General features: G+C 38.1%; 1 protein-coding gene across 1 annotated transcript in view; it reads left to right on the top strand.

Annotated features, from left to right (window-relative positions):
- The window catches only part of LOC308689438 (thyrotropin-releasing hormone-degrading ectoenzyme-like), a 132,306-nt gene that overhangs the window by 79,400 nt on the left and 29,165 nt on the right, over positions 1–23,741 (top strand). Inside the window, exons 7-9 of the mRNA XM_081363144.1 lie at positions 365–430; positions 13,000–13,065; positions 17,526–17,713. Coding sequence (XP_081219270.1) covers positions 365–430; positions 13,000–13,065; positions 17,526–17,713 — 320 coding nt within the window. The remainder of the gene's footprint in view (positions 1–364; positions 431–12,999; positions 13,066–17,525; positions 17,714–23,741) is intronic.

Here is a 23,741-nt window from a genome sequence, read left to right as displayed (position 1 = left end):
TTGTTTAGATGAACCAGACCTGCTAGAAATTGAACAGTGCCATAATAACTGAACTGTTTTTAAAAAACATTCTGTGATGTACATAACCAAAAGTTCATCCTCCTTGAACAGTCACTCCACTAGAATTATGATTTTGACAACTTTCCTGTTCAAATAACACATTTCTGCATTTAAACCCTACAGAATATTTGCCCCATTGACTTCCATAATAAGTGGATTTCTGTACATTTTCTGTAGTAATCGACGGCATGTCAGATATGCTGTTCAAAACGCTCAAAATGATGTATATTTTGTTGGGTTTTTTACTGTATGCATGTGTAAATAAGCAGTCTTTATTGGACGTGTGTTTACTGTGTGTCCGCAGGGAGCCGCTCTGATCCGGATGCTGGCGAACGTCATGGGACAGACGCTATTCCAGAGAGGCCTCAATGTAAGTGTTACACTCAGTTCAAATATGAAGAAGATTCTGAATTTCCAAAACAAAAGTATTTAATAAGCAAAACAAAGACAGGTAATTCAAAGAGACAATGGCAACGTAACAGCGTGTCTAGCTTGTCAAACACAAATAATAACCGACTCTGAAAGCAGGGAAATGAGGAACTTAAATATAAACAGATAACAAACTAAAGGACCAACAGGTGTCATGATCACATCAATCACCATAGTAACTAATGATAAACAGAGACAATAGGAAACCAAGAGAAGCAAACTAAAAGTCCATGAAAATGAAACTAAACAAATAACTGAATAATCCTGGCAGTAAGTCAGTATTTTTCTTTTATCTTCTCTCTTTGTGGTCACAAACAATTTCACACTCATGTATGTTTTTACTCCTAATGTGTCTTTTGAATGTTTAAGGCTCTTTGTATGAATTATACATACAGTATCATAACAGGATTGTGGCATAAATCCAAAACTTTTCAATTCATTTTTCAAATTCTGACCATTTAAAAGTATCACAACAAATGAGGGCTTGAGACAAAGAACCATATTCCAAGTCCAAATACTTTTCTTTTTTTTATTTGGACTCTAAATATTATATTACTTTATTTATTTTTTACATGAAGATAGACAACAAAAGCTTCCCAATTCTAATGAGATACGATTTTTTAGTATCAATCTTAAAAATAAAAAGTTAGAGTAATTTACATTTCTAGAATGTGGAAGAAAAGTATATGTCCAGTTAATGTGGAATAACAGTATAAGTCCAATTCATCATCTTTAAACCACTGATTTGATTCCTTTATCTTAGTTTTAATACAGTAACAGAACCTTAAAGAAAATATTAAGCATTTATTTCTTACAATTTCTTTTATTTTTTTGCCAACGTAAATCACAGAACAAAAACACGGACAATACGGTACGAACAATGAGCAATACATAGTCCTACTTATAGTACAGAAAATAAACGTCAGTACAAACAATAAACCGTTAAATAACATAAACATTTAATGTTCATTTCTCAAGCCTCTTCGGGTTTTCTGAGTGTTACGTATTTTTGCTACAAGCGTTTGTGAGATTATTCAACCGTGTCGGTTTACATGCGCTTCTTATCTTTAGAGCTACAACAGCTTGTTTTTGTGTCACGCGCTTGAGTTTCCATCAAGCTTGAGGTGAAAGTGACATAATCAGGCAAACGATTAAACATGTTCGTGCCAGAAATTAATTTCATATCTGAAATAGTAACAATCAGAAGTTTCAGAATCATTCTCTGTGTTAAACCGGTTTACAGTCATGGCTTCGTCAAGATCTGATGGAACACATCAGTTGTGTTAAAGCACAAGTGTCTGGTATTGTGTCGATGTTGGTGAACAGAGTATCAGCTCCAGGCTTTTGTTGTGCTGTTTGTTTATAGTCACATGTTCATCTTCTGTAAAGCTCTTCCTGGGTCCCATCTTCCAGTTCAGGCCCCTCAGGAGTGAACAACAGATCTCTTGATGTATTATTAGACAGTATTAATTGTTGTTTTGGACACCGTATGGCTTCTACACGAAACTACATCCTGAAATGTGGTTAAAGGATTTGGCCGTGAACAAACAAGCTGCAGGTTTGAATCCAGTGAGAGTAAATCTGTAAATTAATGAGAGTTAAATGTGACACCCTCTTCCTTTGACATGTGAGTTAACACACTTTCAGAGGTGTAAGATTCACATTTAGATTCCTCGCCCTCTAGATCCAAAGAAATCCTTTATGTCTCTTTATGACTGAGATGCTGTCAGTTTCAGAGCTTCGTTCTGGGTTATTTTTGATGTTGTGGTTTATTGTTGCTCTTAGTTTCTGGAAGCACAATCAGGTCATGTTTTCTGCACAGCAGATTTAATGCTTCATTTACAGATGTAACAGCTGCACATACAAGCTTTATATCGCAGCACAAACACACATCTGACCAGTAGACTGATGTGTCTAATGCACACGTGTTCACATATCTTGGACTGGCTATAAATGTAATTACTGTGTTTGCTTTTGTCCAGTATCTACTATAGTAAACCTGTGGATTTATTAGCAACATCAATATACTGGTTAGCGCAAAAGCTAGAAAACATGCCAATCAATTCTGTGTTAATCTTGGTTAATCAGTAAATCAATATGACATGATGGGCATAATGTATCTGGAAAATCAATTTTTCTTTCTTAATGTTTTAAGAAAGAAAACATTTTCTGCTCCCTTTTACTTAAACTCATTACTTCAGACTTATGTGCCATTCAGAAAACTTGCACTCTGCAAGCGAACGACGTCTTGTGGTGCCATCTCAAAGAGGCACAAAATCTCTTTCTCGGACTGTTCCCTGCTGGTGGAATGATCTGCCTAACTCAACCAGAGCTGCTGAGTCCATAGCCACTTTCAAGAAACGGCTGAAGACGCTTCTTTTTTGACAGGACTTGATCCAGTAATACTAACACTTTCTCTTCTATTCTATTCTCTAAAAAAAAATTAAATTTTTTTTTTTACTGCGTTAGATTAAACTGAGAGGGGTCATAGCACTTGCATATTGTTGTCTTACTGTAAGTTTAGCTGCTTCTATTGTTCTCATTTGTAAGTCGCTTTGGATAAATGTAAATGTAAATTTCTCCTAATACTCTAATGGCTGCTAGTTGACAAGTAGTTGCAAAGTTACCTAGTCTTTTTTACACGTTACATGTAGTTAATTACTATAGTAATTACGGTTACACTTTATTTTAAGGTGTCATTGTTACAGTGTAATTATATATTTAAGTACTGAGTAATATTACAGTTTTTCTCAGTCGCTTTGGTGCATTTCTCACATCACTATTTACATTTGCACAACAGTTAGTTCAACCTCCACAACATTTAGTCATTTGTGCACATCATAGTAGCAGTTTCTCATTCCTTCCAACAAATTGCAAATGCTTTTGGACATGCATCAATTGCTTTCATACAACTCTCTGCTGTTTTATAACATTATCATTTGCTTATGTCATGTCAGTCAAAATTAACTATACTTGTAAATGATGAATAGTCATTCCATATAAAACTAATAGTCCTCATTTCATTGCTTGAGTCATTACATACAAAAATGTTGAACTAGTTGTCAAAATCTGTAATTTAAAAAATAAAACAACAACAAAAAATGCTGAAAAAGTCTCCTAAATTGAACAATTTGCAATTGAGCAAGAGATGATATTCGCTGGGATGTAGATTAAATTATGTGACCAGACAGAGAGGAACGTCTGGATGTGTATGAATGATTACAGTCCTATGTATGTTGTATGTTCAGTTCCAATACAGTATATAGGCCTACTGCAATATTGTTTACAGTTGTGCACAGCTCTACCCAAAGGGAGTTTATGTTTGTTGGAAATAATGGTGTATTTTTTCTTTTGCACAATGCTGTGAACAAATTAGAATTGCAAAGAGCATATGCAGTAAAAATGTGAAACATACACATTCAGTGTCTTGTACTCAGTTACCTCATACATACAGTAATGTGTAACTTTACTGTATTTTTCAAATGGCTGTGCAAATAGTATTTAGTGCTGTATTGAGCATTTTCAGGTAGTCACTGTGTCACCAAGATTTGACTTTTATCATTGGAAAACATTTACAGAGTAAACTGTCGTAATGAAAACATGACTAAGCCATTTGACTATCTTGTTCATAAACGATGGTGTCAGGACTTTTTATTTTGATGACACTGACACATTCATTGACATAAATACTTGCTTTTGAGGAATGGGCTTTCCATTTTGAGCAAGTGACACGCTTTTGCAGGTTATCAACTAGGTTTTGCAGTTTGTACTAATTGTTTTGAGAACTGCATTAACTGTTGTGCAAATGTAAATAGTGTTATGAGAAATGCACCAAAGCGACTGAGAAAAACTGTAATCAACTACATGAACTTACTATAGGGTTAGGTTATGATTAGGGTTTGGTTGAGGGTTAGTTGCATGTAATTATGCATAATTTACTGTTATTACTATGGCAAGTACATGTAACATATGTAATAAGGACACTGTAAAATAAAGTGTTACCGTAATTACTATAAATTGCATAATTACATCCATCTAACCCTAAAACACACATTAATCCAAACCTTATAGCAAGTACATGTAGTTAATGATTATTATTTAGTTCTTAAATGTATAATTACACTGTAATAGGGACACATTAAAATAAAGTGTAACCAGTTTTAGTATAATAATGTCTAAAGTGAACCATCAAAATAATAAAATAAAGTGTTATCAAATTAAATTAATAATTTGTCTAAACTTTTTGTTGTATTAAGCAATGTTTCTACCTGATGAACTCTTAAACCCCTCTAGATCTGTAAGTCTGTGTATTTAAGGGGAGAAAGACAACATTACACTTCTCCCAGGATCCATCTCTCCTCTCTCGTCTGCTGTCTGTGTTTCTCTGTTCACTGAAGCTCATTTCATTCTTTCAGTGTCTGTCTTCTGTGTGGCATTTCTTCTCCTCCTCGTGTCTCTGCATAATTGAAGCAGCAGACAGACGTGAATGCTGAACAGTTCAGAAGCAGCAGACAGGCTGAAGTCCCACCCGGACCACCATTAACCATCTCTCTCTCTCTCTCTCTCTCTCTCTCTCTCTCTCTCTCTCTCTCTCTCTCTCTCTCTCTCTCTCTCTCTCTCTCTCTCTCTCTCTCTCTCTCTCTCTCTCTCTCTCTCTCTCTCTCTCTCTCTCTCTCTCTCTCTCTGACTGTGAGGATGAGGATGAGGGCGTCTTTATTGGTAATGGTGGATGGGCTGGTGAGGCGGGCGGATGAATGTCTCTTATAAAAGAAAAGTGGGAGTCATAAATGAGGTCTGAATGGTTCTCAGGCTCATACAGCTGCTGGAGTGATGAAGCGTTCCCGTCTCATTTACACACACTGCCCATCGCTTTTAAAGCCACTTTCAGATGGATCATATTATGGGAAATATTCATTCTAGCTGGAAATGTGAAATGCTTGACCTATGAATAGCAGAGGACAAGTGCGCTATTGCCCTGGAGAAATAAACTTCAGCATGTTACAGTCCATCTTCATCCTCTGGATGTGATTTGGAACAGTGGGAAGCTTCTTCCCTGGATTCAGTGCTTCATAGTCTTGTTTTTCGCTCTCAACGGGATCCTGACTTGGAGAATGACAGTCCATCAGATCCCTGCGGATATTGTGGGCTAATAATTCTTTCTGAACACAGATGAAATAGCCAGATACTCAGACAATACTCGGTTCAATTTCCCAACATTCTTAAACACAGAGAGGATCTGTTTTTTCCCATATTCCTCTTCTTTTCCCAGCAACCCCTTCTGGCTTGGCTGTTCCGCCTCATTATTGCTGTTTTCTTTCTCTCTCTCTTATGGGAACTTTCAGTATCTCTGTCTGTCTCTGTGTGATTGATGGGAAGAACAGGTAAACACAACACCTCACCAAACAATCTACCTCCATTGCCTCAAAATTACTTTCATATGCAGGAAAATTGTAGACATATTTCTTCTTGTATTACTTTGTGAGGGAACTCATTTAGAAGGATGAATAATGAATTATTTATGATCTGCTTTGACTGTTGTGGTGAAGGCTCTCACAGAAAACTTGTGTTTTAGCTCGGGGGGATTTACATATCGAAAGCGATCAATCTTTTGTCTCCCTTGGTAAGTAATTTGGCTTTGCAAAATGCGGAACCATAACTGAATGTGGTTATAATATCTGATGAAGGGACGTTCAGGATATTATTCTGTCCTGAAGATTGTCAGAAGAGTAACTAGCCTTTGCTAATTACATTAAGTTAATTACACACACAACCATCCCACTGGAATCTGTTGAGTTATGAAGTGTGTCCTTAGATCTGATCCTAGCTGTCTAACTAGACGGACTTTTCGGCATCACAAGTACAACATATAAGTATAGTACAGGCTTTTTACGCCCGCTACTAAAATAGCGTAGTTTGGCTAAAACAGTCCCATAGTGCTTTGTAACATTGAATAAAATTCACAAGATATAGAATGGAGTAATTGTAAATATATATTTATCAAATATTGTCTCCACATTAAAAATTCCCATTATTTGTCTGTGCTATGTTTTGTTTATTCTCATTACAGTGTCACATTAGCTTCGCTTATAGCAACACCAGTCTCTGTAATTGATAGATGGTTAGTGCTAGTCAGCTCTCATGCATGAGGAACACTGTATGTGTGTTTTTCAGTCTTTCATGTCTATAAGAGCGTTTTGGTCACTAAACAGTGTTGGGTAGCAACACAGTCATTAAAATACAAATTTTTAGGCCAAGCAGACTGGAAAATGTCATCGCAAACATAAAATGGCTCTGGTTGGTCCCTCGCTGCTATGCAAATGTATGCAAATGAGCAGAGTGGGTATTTCATATTGCAAAAATCTCATTCAGCAGCCAATTTATACCTGCCGAATACAGGGACAACGGTCAAATATACAATTTAGCATCTTTATACAATCACAAAAAGACACATTTAAGGCACAAAAAAATATCATATTGTAAAACCATATAGATTATGTACATATTTCATTATAATTGTATTAATTTTGAATGCCAAAAATGTATATTTAAAATAAAAATATTATTTTATCTATGTAGTTGCATTATTTAGTTTCAAGTTTGAAACAATATTTTCTTCAAAAAGTGGTGCAGTTTTCCATGCATTTTATTATTTCAAATCAATAAATTCAAACTGGCTGCTGTATAATTTATTTGAGGTATTTGGAGTATACACACACACACACACACACACACACAGACACACGCACGCACACGCACACACACACACACACACACACACACACACACACACACACACACACACACACACACACACACAAATTACTCTGACTGACGTGGCAATTAGATTTAGAGAGAGAGAGAGAGAGAGACTTCTATCTCTTCTATCTAAAAGTTACTCTAAAAGTGCTGTTACTCTTGGTAACAGCACTTTATACCATCACAGATCTCGACCTTTCCTCTTTGAGAGCATTCACAGTCAAACCCCTAAAACCTTTCTCAGACCACAGCCAAATCATCCTCTATATAAAGCAATCTGAAACATTACCCAAACCAATTAGGACCCCTTATCAAATGAACAAAATAATGCCTTTCAAATGGACTGAAAACAGTGCCACTAATTACAGCACTGCTGGTGAATCTTCAGAAATACGATCCTCTCATACATTCATTTCAAATACAGGTGTACCCTAAAAATCAATTCGGCATCACTCAGGAAGTACAGAAGACCTAAACAACATATTCTACAAAACAGCACAAAAAAGTAATTTGACAATTGTTACACCGAAGAAAAAATATTTAGATACTGACAAATGGTTTGATTTGGACTGTAAGGCTCTGAGAAAAAACCTCAGAAATGTATCAAACCAAAAACACAGACAACCAGATAATCCGGACATCCGCCTTGTTTATTGTGAGGTACTAAAACAATATAAAGCCACACTCCGGCGGAAAAAAGCACAGTTTTTGCATAACCAGTTTGAAGAAATTGAAAAATCTATAAACTCACACAAATTTTGGGATAAATGGAAATTGTTATACAAACCAAATCAAGAAGTTCTGGCAATCCAAGACTGGGAGAAGTGGAAAAACCACTTCCAAGAATTATACAGCCCAACTGAATAAACTAGAGAATTTGTAAAGATCAATTAAAGCAAATCAAAACCGTTTAGATTTCCCCAAAACAATGAAAGAATTGGAAGAAAAATTAGGAGTCCTTGAGCCCAAGAAAGCCTGTGGTGTTGACAGCATCCTGAACAAGATGCTGAAACACACACACCAAAGCTTCAAACTGGCCTTGCTAAAACTGTTCAATGAGGTTCTATGTGTAGGGTTCTTCCCTGAGATCTGGAACAAGGGCCTCATCAGCCTCATTCACAAGAACGGAGACAAATTAGACCCCAACAACTACTGAAGCATCTGTGTGAACAGTAACCTGGGGAAGGTTATCTGCAGCATCTTAAACACCAGACTTTTACACTTCCTTATGAAGCACAATGCCAAATTGGCTTTCTTCCAAAATGTCGCACATCCGATCACATTTTTACATTACAAACACTAATTGACAAATATGTACATCAAAACAAAGGACAAAATTTAGCTTGTTTCATTGATTTCAAGAAAGCATTTGATTCAATCTGGCATGAAGGATTATACCTAAAACTTATCGACATGGAATAGGGGGGAAATTCTATGATTTGATCAAATCGATGTACATAGCCAGCCAATGCGCTGTTAAAATTGGAAACCAAAGAACCACATTTTTCCACCAGGGGCGCAGAGTGAGACAGGGCTGCAGTTTAAGCTCCACCCTCTTCAACATTTACATCAACCAATTAGCCAATATATTAGAACATGCTCCCGTTCAAGGTTTCACTGTACACGACACAGAGATAAAGGGCCCTATTTTAACGATCTGAAACGCAAGTATCAAAGCGCAAGTAACTTTGTTGGCGGGTCTTGGCGCTGTTGCTATTTTCCCGGCGGGATAAATGACTCTTGCGCCAGGCGCAAATCTAAAATGGGTTGGTCTGAAGAGCTTCATTATTCATAGGTGTGGTTTGGGCGTAACGTGAAATAAACCAATCAGAGCGTCATCTCACATTCCCTTTAAGAGCAGACGCGCTTTTTCCTTGGCGTATTGCTATTATAACGGCGGATTTGCCAGGCGCGCGCCAGGAGCGGTTCACAGCCGAGGAGAGCAACGCTCTCGTCACGGCCGTAAAAGAGAGAGAAGTGACATTGTATGGGGATGGAGAAACACACCCAAATTAGCTTCGGTTAAACAGGTATATAATAATGTGGGTAAATGTGTAAGCTAGATGTATGCTTTTATAATAAATTGTCTATCTATCTATCTATCTATCTATCTATCTATCTATCTATCTATCTATCTATCTATCTATCTATCTATCTATCTATCTATCTATCTATCGTTATAATATGATTTGCAAAAATGAAAACTGCTGCTTCTGTGTATATTAGAGAATCAAAGTGTATGCGCGTTGTGCACGCTATACATTATGGTCAAGCATGCGCCCTTAAAATAGTATAATGAACAACGCGCAACGCGCCACTGACTTTAGACTAGTTTTTTTCTGGCCAGTGGCGCAATTGTTTTATGGAACAGTAAAATAGCACCAGGGATTGTTTGCGCCGGAACACGCCTCCTTTTTTGCACTGAACCGCCCAGGGAGCGCAAGTTCATTCCCTAGTTTAGCGACGTGCTTCTGTGGAGGGAAAAGCGCGCTTTGCGCGGGTGCAAAATAGGAATGAAACATGCGTCGGAGTACAAAGTAAATTGCGCTGGGTGCAAGATAGGGCCTAAAGTGTCTTCTCTACGCAGATGACCTGGTTCTCCTGTCGCCCACTAAAGAGGGGCTTCAGAACAGCCTGAATCTGCTGGAGGATTACTGTCAGTCCTGGGCCCTGACCGTCAACCTCCAGAAAACTAGAGTAATGATGTTCCAGAAACGCTCCAGATATCAGGGACCACTGAGAGCACAAAAACATACACTTACCTCGGCCTGAAAATAACTACTGGTAACTTTACTTTGGCTATGAATGAACTCAAAGAGAAATTGACATCCCAATCCAAATTGAACCAATTGTTTTATATGGCAGTGAAGTGTGGGGTCCTGCTATAAAATTAGATTTTTTAAATTGGGAAAAACATCCGATTGAAACTCTACATTTAGATTTCTGTAAAAGAATACTGGAATGCAGAAAACAACGGATGCAGGGCAGACTTAGGCCAATACCCTCTCCTTCTAAACATCCAAAAAAGAGCCATCAAATTCTGGAAACACCTAAAAACAAGCGACCCCAACACATACCATTACAAGGTCCTAAAACACCAAGAGCTGAGCGTAACGAGGAGTCCCCTGTGCCAGCTGGTGCTGAGACTGACTGAGCTCACCTGCAGAGATCAGCACGCCCCAGCACACACACACACCCTCATACACATTCGGTCTTCACAAATGATCAACACAGAACAAGACAAGTACATCACCCATTGGACAAACACCATTAAAAACCAACACAAACTGGAATGTTATTCGGCACTAAATCAAAAGTACACTGTTGCGAACTACCTGAGCACATTGAGTGATGTGAAACTCTGACGATATACAGACTCAGCGAGCACAGTCTGGCCATCGAGACGGGCCGGCGCAGACAGACCTGGCTCTCCCGTGAGGACAGCTCGCGCTGCATTCTGGGAGTGACGGAGACCGAGCTGCACTTCCTCACAGAATGGCCAAAATATAAACACATCAGAGACCACTATTACCAAATATTTCCCCAATTTAACACCTGTAATCCAACCCAAAAACTCAGTTTCATTCTTGGCAAAGAAGCCAAATGCTCCAATATAGCTGCGAAATTTGTAGCATCTTGCCACCTCCTGAGGGACGACCAGAAAGCAGCAAACATCCAATAAACACACACTCACTCACAGCGTAACACAGCCTTACACACCTACACACATGTATATAATGTTCAATTCCAAGTTGTTTATATATATATATATATATATATATATATATAGAGAGAGAGAGAGAGAGAGAGAGAGAGAGAGAGAGAGAGAGAGAGAGAGAGAGAGAGAGAGAGAGAGAGAGAGAGAGAGAGAGAGAGAGGATGGTAACATGAATCTGGTTCTGCTCCAGACTCAAATCCCAGACTCTCTGAGAGCTCAGCAGAGCATGTAGAGTGATGGAGGCCAGCTGGACTGGGTCACGCTTTCAGGATCCCAATACCCTGGAAATCCATTCTTTGCGAGAGCACAATTGAACTGCACCAATCACATCGTGAATCTGATATAGGCGGGCCAGAGACAAGCTAAACAGATGACGACAGTGCTAGTGACAGCGCAATTACGACAGTGGCTAGTGTTATCCAATTGTGTGCAGTGAGATTTTCAAATGCATGCTTGGTACCGCCCCTCGAGTTGGGCGATTTTCATTACTCAATGCCAGACCCTTAATCTTTTGGATTTGGGTCTGGATTTCCAGGCTAGGATCCCAATGCAATTTGCTCAAACCTCTCAGCATGATGCCTGTCTACATTTCAACAAGTACCTAACCCTGATTCATGAAACAAAGTGTAAAATAATTACCTTATTAAAGGACAAGTTCACCCTAAAATAAAAACCCTGCCATCATCTGTTTACGCTCATGTCATTCCAAATCCATATTTATAGTCTTTGATTAAACTGTCTCTTCTCTAAGATCTCATTGAATCTTTCAAACCTGGTGCATCACAATACACAAAGCCAATAGTATTGAGTGCATTTAATGGTTTTTGAGTTTTTGAGGTAATTGAGTGCTGGCATTTAACTGTGGAAATCTGACTTGGTCTTTTCAGCGCACAAAGCTCTCTTATGACTTCATAACACAAGACTGTATTCCACAGAAGTGTGGAAAATGAGAGAATTATCCCTTTAAAACACAGTATAAAGGGAGTTTGAAATCAGTCCATTGTATGTCACATACCCCAGAATTAACAGAGAACATGCTATTTTATGTCAGCATGTGCTCTTGACTTCAGCAACAGGAAGATGATTACAGTTGACGAGTTTATCGCTCACGGTCACTCGAGAGTTATCGATGAATCTCGTACAGCAGGGAAAAGGCTTCCCACCAGATGTTCTTATCAGATGAATGTAAATGTGCTCTCTAGGATCAGACTCCTTCTTCATGTCGCCCACCACCTGTATGACTGAGACTGCAGGGCAGAACAGACACACTGATAATGTAGCGTTTGGCACAAGCGCTGCCTCTGTTTAACAGATTAAAGTCTTTTAGCACAGAAATGAACACCCACTAGTGTCTTAGCCAATATACAACATTACAGATATTCATCCACTTTGCACATTTGTCTGTGATTGATGTTGAAGTACTTGTATTTACTTTGCTGACTTATGGTGAGGTGTTTATTTTCTTCACAAAGCTCACTTTTTACACATTACTTATTTATAAATGTTCACTTAAAAAGAACCATGTTTACTAAATTTAGGTAATAGCAAGTTGCACATGGGTATCATGTAAATACATTTACAGTTTGTTATGTGAATATGATTATCAGATATCGTCAATGTACTACTTTGTAAGCGTATTTAAGTTTGTAGTCACTGAATGAATTAATGATTTTCCCCCATAATTTTTTTTTTAAAACCCAGGGTCTTTATTGTAATATGGATAACTTTACCATTGTCTTGTAAGAAACTCCTGTAAAATTGTGTTGCTGATTTGTATGTTACTCATTCTGTGACACGCTGATGCAGCATCGACTTGAACAACATAATCAGCCTCTAATTGGCCTCCTTATGGTCCTCCTTGATCTGACAGCCAATCACACCCAAACATCTGCTGCTAATTTGCATATGTTCAGCTTGAATTGAGCGGATTAGTAATGTTATTGTTTGGGCTTATTCCGTTTCCCAAGTTCACCGTTCCTGTCCAAGTCCAATTTATTTCTCTTCCAATATTGATCTCCGTCTCTGTCTGTTTGCAGGATTACTTGATGACGCACATGTATGGGAACGCGGCGCGAGATGACTTGTGGAACAAATTCTCAGAGGTAAGATCTTAAGCATCTTCTGGGTGTGAGACCTCCATCCACGAGTGGGACTCATCGATGGGGTCAGTGAGCGGCGAGCTGACGAGTGAAATTGTATGTGTTCAACCAACTTAAATTCACCCAGTGCGTCTCCTGCAGGCAGGTGTTCAGAGATTCATGCGCTGCATAGACATGTAGGGCAGAGGCCATTATATAACTGCACATCATCAGTGGCTCACAATTCATGCCAATACACCACCTACTCACATCAACACATAAGGGTTTTATGGAAATGCCACACTGGAAGGAGTTCGATGCGCAGGCTGGGTTGTGTTTGATAGTCTTGCTATTAAACTTGAGGTTTCACTTAATATGAAAACGTTTTCCACAGGTCCACATGGGAGGGTCACATATTGATCCAGAAATCTGATCGCTGTAACCTGCTAAATGCTAATGTTCACAGATACTGATTATGAAGTCTTGCTGCTGCTGATTCTGGTGGTTTTAATTAACTTATAAATTACTTGAATCTTATCAGACCAGATTAGTGAAGTGTCACATAATTGCTGACAAGCCTGATGAGTCTCTCAGATTAAACATGAGCATCTGCCCTTCAGCTCAGGTGTAGCCAAGAATAACCCAAGAAAAATCTAAAAATGATCCACCATTGTAGGAATGTTTACCTATTTAGGTGCGTCACTCTGGCCTCAAAAATACAGTTTATATTGGGTTTGGCATGACTGACAAAAACACTGACAGGTATGTTTCCTGAGATTCGCTGCTTCAATTTCTCCATCTTTTCTAGTACCACAGAAGGTTTAGCAACCATATAGTTAATTGGAAAACTTCATTTCCAATAATCCCTTCAAGCTTCTACAATAAATCACAATAAAACCTGAATAAATTTTTTTTTAATGATTGTTTCTTTATTATATTCACACACATGCAAAACAAGTGCTAGTATTGCCATTTTGTTTCTTATATGCCTTTTCCATACGTCTCATTTACCTTCATGGACGGAGGTATCATGTAATCCGTAATCTAATTGATGAAACGCAGCTTCAGATGTAATTGCTAAGATAACAAAATGAATTAAGGCTGGAGGTGTGACGCTACATAATGCTAATATGCTAACACACCTGTGCAGTGCAGATGTAATTAATACCGACTAAATATAAAACCTTATCTATCTAATATGTAAGATTTAAGCTTTTTAAGAAATAGACAAGGACATAAAAAAGCTTAAGACACTGAAGAGCGAGTGAAACTGCTGGCCATTGTCAGGAAATGTCGTAGCCAACATCTATAATCACAGTGAAGCTGAGCGTTGGGTTCAAGTCATCAGCACAGAGATGTGCTTTTAAAGTCAGACGACTCTCAGCAAGTCCTCTCAGTGCTCATCTCACAAAGTGTCATGACTTTAATGAGATTACTTTCAAGCATAATCTCAAAGTTATTATAGTTTGTAATGGAACAGCAGGACATTTAGCAGCTATCAGCATCGTATGAAGCGTTTTGTCATTCACATCACTCTCCTAAGTGTCGGCTGATGGGCGCCCGCTTCTTCATTTTCTCTTTCAGAACAGAAAGGATTTAAAGGTGAATTTATGTCACCAGGACCCTGGTCTCCTCTCAGTGACCGTGTTTGTGAGGCACTGACGAATTTAGCTACATTAACAGTCCGTGACAGCCCATCATCTAATGAATACTGATATGCGTTGTGTTCATTAGCTATTCATGAAATCCAATTTGCTGCAATAATCTGGCAGTGCTTGGCGCCCACAAAGCCCTTTGTCAAGCTCACGACACATCGCCGGACCGGCCTTCACTTCCTTTAATTATTTCCACCAGGGCAAAGGTACAGTGGCTTCCTGAAAGCGTCCTACAGAAAAATGATTCATAATGTAGGAACATCAGCTGCCGTCATCAGCCTCTTCAGAGCCTCTACTTCTGTATTCACATGGTAAACAAACTGTGAGTCATTGACAGATGTGAGAAGTTGTCCGGATTCACTTAAAGGGGTCCTGTTATGCTTTATCACCTTTTCTACTTGGTTAGAGTGTAATTTTGCTGTTTGAGCATAAAAAAAGTTCTGCAAGGTTACAAAGCTCAAAGTCCACTCGAAAGGGAGATATTTTATTTAACAGAATTCACTTTACAAGAACTACAATGAACGACTAGTTTACAACGCTTTTTTATGGACCTTGTGAAGTCTAAATGTAAGTAATAATTTAAATAATCCACGCCCACGGAATATGTAATAAAAAGGTGTGAGCTGCGTTAGAGAAGACAGTGTTATCGCTATGTCAAAGAGACGCTGTTTTGACATAAAATGCATCAAATAATGTGTTTTTTGGACAATCAAGCATGAAAGCACATTCTTGTATACCCTAAAAAGAATCAAGACTTCGTAAAAGGGCAAAATTCGACCCCTTTAACATTTTCTATATAATATCCTAGACACTAATCAAGTAAACTCATCTCATACAAGCTTAGTTAGTCTCTTATTTTAATACTCATAATGGTCATAATCAATTCCTATAAGCAAGAGGGTCCCAGTTACACTGGAGAATGGAAGTTCACATGCTCGACTGATCTAGTCAAGCAGAAGTTTGCAGAATGCAAGAGAGCCTGACAGAGCACTTTGTTTCTGCCACCACATTTCTCTTCCAGTCCCATGGGTCTCCACAACACACTGACTCAGTACTGCTGCAGAAACACTGTAGCTCTCCAACGGTTACAACCAATTTCAGACAAAATTACTGATTGGCTCCAGTAAGTATGGAATGCTGCACCTCTTTAGGATGCCTTGAATGGAAATGATTGGAAATATCTGTAGATCCAATGACATTCGCTTTGATCCAAAACCTAGCAAGGTGCCTCACTGTCTACTGCAGATATAGACAGCTACAGTACATCAGGATTGAAAGTAAACCTCAAAATTAGTTGATACACCAATCTCTAGGTATGGTGAAGGCTATGTGATGATGTAGGGCTATTTTAATTCCAGAGGCCAAGGGAACTTTATCAGGATGCATAGTATCCTGGATCCATGAAGTAACTGGCCTTTAAAAATAAAAATCTTCCTGCCTCTATGGGAATTTAACATAGGGGTGTCCAAACTTATGCAACCTGTATTTTAAGGAAGAACATTTATTTATTTACGATACATTGTTCATTCACAAAGAAAATTGGTGTGCTTAAAGGTTGGATTTTTCCTAATTTTTTTAATTTAGGCATTAAGTTCAATTTCCAATTGACGATTTTTTATACCTCTTTTTAGTCAACTTTAGCATGGGTGTCTAAACTTATGCATAGCACTGTATATATATACACACACACACACACACACACACACACACATACATATATATATATATATAGTTGACTCGCCATCATTCCTCGACAGTCTTTTCTGCATCCCTCCGCCACCTTGACTCCTACTCTCAGCTAGTTCCTATCCCACCCAGGGATACGGGGGAGTATTCTGGGTTCGGGCCAAATTCCGAGCTTGGAGCCGATCCCCTCTTTTACTCTATCAAATCTAATTATTTGTAAGTGTGAACTCGTGAACTGTGTATTTATAGTCATTATTTCACTCCACTCCATTGGCAGTGTATTCTGGGATTGTTGTAACCACTAGTTTCCTTGATCAAACTCTTTATAATATTTGATGTATATGGAGAACAATTTAATACTTTTTCTTTTACATAAATGTTTCAGTGCATTTGCAGTCACCTACCCTTCTTATCACCGTTTTCAAAATCGATACACCAGCTCAAGGTGAAAAGTGGATTAAACTTCATAAAGCATTTGAAAGTTCCTCATATATACAGAGAACTTTTAAAAACAATTCATACAAAAAACTGCCAGTTGTCCATCATTCTGAGACATTTATATAAGCATTTTCAAAGAGTAAGTAGAAAAAGTGTACGCAGTATATTTCCTCCAGGGACGAAACTTATAGTCACATTACGAGCTTTCCTCATTAATGAGCCGTGAGATCCAATTTTATGTTTTACTACTATAAAAAGGAGGAGAAGCTTCCTTTGAAGAAATCAGACTTATAAATCTATTTTTACTCCTTTACAAGCGTTGCTCTTGTATAGAGAGGTTAGATAACTGGAAATTGCCTTGTAATGTTCCTCCGTGTGCGGTGTAAAAGAACAGTGAATTTTAATCACCTTTCTATTCACTAAGAGTTTTTAATTAAAAGTCCTGGATGGGTTTTTATTTACATCCATTTTAGTTTTGCAAGACAAAGAAAACCTGAATCAGCCCAAATATGTGCATAAGAACCCATTAAAGCCATCAAATCTGAATTAATTTATAAATAGTTTCATTAGGTGGTCCCTAAACCCTAAAGCCCACCAACACAACTCACTTCCACTCAACTGACACAATCAGACACAATCTATTTTCACATTCTACTCGCCATTATATGCCCTTCAATGCTTGATGTATGATATTTTGTGTCACAGGCCATGCAGCGGGAGGGAAAGGACATCAACATAACGCAGGTCATGGACCGCTGGACCCTGCAGATGGGCTACCCTGTCGTCACCATCAGCAAGAACGACAGTCTTGACAACAGTGTCACCATCTCACAAGAGCACTTTGTCTATGACATGGACGCCAAGATCCAGAATCCTGAGCTGTTCAACAAAAGGTAGTGTTCTATATCTGAAATGTGCTATATGTCAAATGTGCTACATGTCGAATGTGCTATATGTCAAATGTGCTACATGTCGAATGTGCTATATGTCAAATGTGCTATATGTCAAATGTGCTATATGTCGAATGTGCTATATGTCAAATGTGCTATATGTCGAATGGACTATTTTTTACAACAGGTTGTTGCATGAAATTGAAACACCATCAGTCAACTAACCTCTGATTCTCCATGAGCACATAAATCAGTGCAGAAAATCCCCCATAATACGCAGAGTTCTGTATGTTTGCTGAACACTGCAATGCTGAATAATGTAAAAATCCCACACAGTGATGCTCTGATAGTTTCCTGTGATCAGATCAAGCTCAGAGAGAATAGGATCCTAGAGTTGTTCTGCAGCTGAAGAGAAGAAACCATTTTGATTAAAAATAAGATTAAACTTTAAGATATTTTGGAAGAAATACAGAAGAATAGACCATATGGAGATTATAAGCAGAGCTAGACAGATAAAGACTAGCCTAGCGCCCCACAAGAGCATGAAAACCCAGAGGATTTCCTCACTTATCCAAAGGATGTGAACAGTTTAATGCTTTGCACATCTTGTCTGCCTTTTATCACTCCTACTAAAAGAAACAGCTTAAACCAGCCTACAATGGTTTGATGGTCTTCAATAGAAACCAAGCTAGTCAGTCAGCTAATACCAGCAAACTTTCTTAGGCTGGTTTATGATGTTTTTTCTTCTTTAGTAGGACAGTGTAAAGAGTATTTGTATGAATTAGATCTCACATCATGTTCACTCACACAAGCTATCAAGCTGCTATTAACTGAGCATTTCATTTATTATTAGCGATTTATGCTAACCCGTCACCGCCACATGCTGTTTGGCACCCGTCTGCGTTGTCACAGAAAACTGCATGTGTCACTGGCAGATAAATTAGTTTAATTCTTCGTTTGTGTGAGATGAATAATTCAATACTGCCTCTGATCCGTTTTAGAAATCCTCCTTTTGTTTTGGATCAGACACTGTTAGCAGCCCAAGAATTGACTCAAGAACTGAATTTTATTGCTGAACTGTCAGTTTGTGTGTGTGTGGTGAGGGTTGTTAAGCAGTACTGCCATTTAGATTGTAATAATAACGTTTCTCAAGGTGAGAACAATATCAATGTCAAACATGAGAAAACATTTCTTAGCTTATAATCTATTGGATATATTATTGTGGTTGCTTTTTGACTAAAGGTGGCTAAAAGTTGAATCCAATAGTTAGAAATAGGAGATAATAATAACTCTAGTGAGATAAAAGCATAATTTCTGGCATCATAAAAGCATTTTTCTTCATTCTGCACGGCTAGGCTAGCTCTCCATAACAAGCCATCTAATGTCATAAATATGAAACACACAGGTAGAAATTTGTTTGTCCGCCTCTTTCCTGAGTTCATTTGTTCAGAGCAGACAAAGCCACCTTCCTTTGAACGTCTCCTCCTACATGAACTTGTTTTCTGAGCGCTACGGTCTTCTGCGGAGGCGTTCAGAAGCAGAGCTGCTCTAGGAATCAATAGCAAAACTGTGTTGCGAGTAGGGGGCATCTCTTTCCTGTTTTGCCCCTCAGGCGGGTTTTCAGCTGAGTACCAGACAACCTGCCAGAATGCAGAGGGATTTGGCACCTTTGTAAATGCAGTGTAACACCTCACTTGAGGCTTTAAGCCAGCCTAGCAAAATGTGCTGACAGAAACATTGGCAGCAACAAAAGGAAAACAGAGAAGGTCAGTTTGAATGTAATTCACACTCTGTTTGAGTGTGTTTCATGTCCACTGCCATCTCATTTAAGTTCATAGAGGGTCCAGAGTCTGTCTGGAGATGTCCAAACTCAACAGAAAAAAATATATTTCTTCCACACCGTTGTACTTGAAACACATGCTGGCTTTTATGCTACACTTTGATATTCTCTTGAAGCAGCTTCATAATCCAGCTAGTAAAGAGCTCGCTAATACACATCTAATCCACCTCTTTTTTCAAACGTGCATTAAAGGAATATTTTTGGGTTAAATACAACAGCAGCTGTATTTACATCATATTTGGTCTGTTATTTATTACCACAGTAATTCATTTTAACTCTTCCTTCAGTTTGTAAAAAGACTGAAAATATGTTTATTGTAATATGAATGCATTTACAGTGGAAGCCTAGCATGCTAGCATTATAAAAATAGATAACTAAACATTTTTTGCTTGTTTTTACAAAGTAAGGGTTTTGTATAGATCTTGTGATTTGTATTTAATGCTAAATATTTATTTGAAATGGTCACAGACGCTTAAAGCTACAGCTAATCTGATTGTTTATACCAGCTTGTTATTAGCGTATTAGCAGTAAGCTTACAGTTTTCATCTCAGTTATAAAACCTCAGTATTAAGTTAGTAAAATGTAATAAGTCATTAGAAAGTGGACATAAATGTAAATATTAGAAAAGTGAAGTTTATACCTGAAATGATGATGCTGTCCTTCAACACACCTTATCTGGAATCATCAAAGGACCGTTTGGCACGTCCAAGATAGTTTGCAGATCCTGTTGTTATTTTCAAAAGTGTAAAAAGTCTGGAGCTGAAACGTTGCTTCATTAACACCTTTACACTCGTATCTTACCTGATTTCTGTTTGGATTTTCACAGCACAGATTTTGTGCTGAGGTGATGTCATAGAGAATAACAGCTTATTTCCCATTGCAGACTTGACTGTGTTGGATACGTGCAGTTACTCCTGTGAATTATTTACAGTCCCGATGTGGATCTGAGCCTTATAGAGTCTTATAGTGTGCAGCTATATGTATGTGAGGTTGGTGTGAAACTGCGTCCCAGCCGGGTTCGTCACTTATTGGGGTCACCTGAAAACATTTCCGTTGTGGTATTTGCAGCGCGTTTCTGTATTTGGTTGTGTTGTGAGTATTTGGAGCACACGTGTGTTGTGAAACTGATTAAGTAATTCTTAATTTGCGGGTGTTTTTCTATTTACATGTGTTTTATTCAGTTGCAGCGCGTTGAGCTCTCTTGGCCACTGCAGAAAACAAACACGGGTTTGTTCCATAAACATTAAATGATGCCCACATGTCTCATCTCTCACACACTTTACCCGTCTGCTGCAGAGACTGAACTCTTCGTGCTTTAGCTAAAGCTCTGGGCCATAACACAAAGTTCCTGAGGGATGTAAATAACGATGATGATAACAGACGCTTCCATAAATGAACAAACATGAGCCACCAAATTACCAGCCTGTGGAGAACTTTAATTTTCTTTTGCTTTCTTCTCTTGTTCAATCCCACTGATGAACACAGTTTTATGTAAATGTATCTGTGTGATTTCATTTGAACACACACACACAGATGCTTCTATTATCTCTGAAATTCATAAGTATTGTTATCAGCGCTCATCTACCACAGGATCTCTCTCTATAGTCTCCTTATAAACATAATGCGTTTAAATACAATTTCCCAGCAGGCTTCATATAGCCTCAGCTTATGCATAATGTTTTCTCAACTGTGTTATAGTTATATCCTCTGCGATATAAACTCTCATTCCAGCATCTCCAGTGTCTGCTGTTTACAGCCGTTTCTGCTGCCTTTAAAAATCTTGTTGGTGACACTTTAATTAAACTATGGAAGTAAAATAATCTCAAATGTTTTTGAAACAAAAAGCCTGTTGAATTGCACTACTTGAAAAATAATAGGCATTGCATTAACCATGCTTGCATTTTAATGCATTGTATTTTTAGGGCTTGCATTTTTATGGGCTGAAATTCAACATGGTTGAATATTTAAGCTGTGAATATTTCAATTAAAAACATTTCAAACACATTTTCATTATTAAAAATTCAATAATCCATATTCACCTTTCATATTTCACTTCCAAAATATTCAAACTGTTTAAAAATACAACCTATAATATTCAACAGGCAATTTTCGGTCCATTTTATTTCGCTTCCACAAATTCGCTTCCACAAATTCAGTGGTTCAAATTCGACAGTAAATTCAACGGAACTGCAGGAAAAGCAATAGATTATCGAGCATACTATCCATCTGCTGTTAGTCAATCCCACCAGCAGGTGGTGCAAAAGCACGTGTTGTTGACGAAGACCAGCAACTGTTAGAACAAGCCATTCATTCATAAAATGAAAATGATTACCCGTATCAGTATATATATGCGGAAAAGGTGATAAAGACACAAAAGCTGTGTTTATGTTTCATTCAATAACTTCATTGTTACATTTTGTAGCCTACATGTTATCAGCTTTCTCTACCTACATGAACAGGATTATAATCGGTTTCCCTCAATACCTCACACTCAAGGATTCACCTTCCGTCGGGGCAAAACGCTATGGACTAATACAGTGATATGAAAGACCAAACTCACACCTTTATGGGGATGTAGGCTGTAGGCTACTATGGACTAAGAATATGAACGTAACGCGCAAAGTTTCATGCAGAGCGTTTCGTGATATACTGGCATAAAATCAACACTTGATCATTAACACTTTCTTTTCTCTTCTCTCTCTCCACACACACACACGCACACGCACACACACACACACACACACACACACACACACACACACATACATGTGTGTGTGTGTGTGTGTGTGTGTGTGTGTGTGTGTGGAGAGAGAGAGAGAGAGAGAGAGAGTAGTAGGCTACGTTGCATTAGCTTAAACTGGGAAGAGTCATAGTACTTGCATATTGTTGTCCTCCTATTGTTAGTTTAACTGTAAATCGCTTTGGATAAAAGCGTCTGCTAAATAAATGAATAAATGTAGCCTAAATGTAAAATTGGCTTGACATTTGGACATTTAGGGACCGTCTCAAAAGTTGCATACAACATTGGCATACACGTTTCTAACTTCAATAGCAAACTTTACTTTATTTGAATAAATATCAAAAATCTAAAGGGTGCGCATTATGGCTGGCACCACATGAACACTTTACAGTTGGTTTTATGACTGTCGTTCTATTCAAATGATATTGATGTTAGAAACGTGTACCAAAGACGTATACACTTTAGAGACGGTCCCTAAATGTGCGAATGTCCAACGTCAAGCCAACTTTATGCCAGTCTATCACTGGGAAACGCTCAGCATTAAACTTTTTGCGTTATTCTGAGTCCATCTGCTTGCCTGCGAGTTTGGTCTTTTATATCACTGTAATTAGTCCATTAAGCTACGTTAAGCGTTTTATATGTCCAGCAGGGGAATCCTGACGTTTTGAGGGAAACCCTAATAGCTTGCATGCAGCACATCGCCACAATATAAAGTTAAGGCAACTAAACAACCAAGAGAAATATACGTCAACCTAAAAAATGTAACATTGGATCTGCGTATCCGCATCGGGGAATAACATTATAAACTTGTTCACGGTAGAGAAAGATGATTGTAGGCTACACAGGGAAAGTAACCGTGAAGACACTGAATTTAACATACAACCGCCGTCATAATAATCACAAATACACTTACATTGCTGTTAAATGAGTTTAATGAAAGAATGGCTTGCTCTAACAGTTGCTGGTCTTCGTCAACAACACGCGCTTTTGCACCACCTGCTGGTGGGATTGACTAACAGCAGATGGATAGTATGCTCGATAATCTATTGCTTTTCCTGCAGTTCCGTTGAATTTACTGTCGAATTTGAACCACTGAATTTGTGGAAGCGAATTTGTGGAAGCGAAATAAAATGGACCGAAAATTGCCTGTTGAATATTATAGGTTGTATTTTTAAACAGTTTGAATATTTTGGAAGTGAAATATGAAAGGTGAATATGGATTATTGAATTTTTAATAATGAAAATGTGTTTGAAATGTTTTTAATTGAAATATTAACAGCTTAAATATTCAACCATGTTGAATTTCAGCCCATAAAAATGCAAGCCCTAAAAATACAATGCATTAAAATGCAAGCATGGTTAATGCAATGCCTATTATTTTTCAAGTAGTGCAATTCAACAGGCTTTTTGTTTCAAAAACATTTGAGATTATTTTACTTCCATATTAAACC

Source organism: Scardinius erythrophthalmus (genome assembly GCF_964197995.2).
Source record: "Scardinius erythrophthalmus genome assembly, chromosome: 4".
NCBI classification, from domain to species: Eukaryota; Metazoa; Chordata; class Actinopteri; order Cypriniformes; family Leuciscidae; genus Scardinius; species Scardinius erythrophthalmus.
This window is presented reverse-complemented; position numbering and strand designations above follow the sequence as displayed.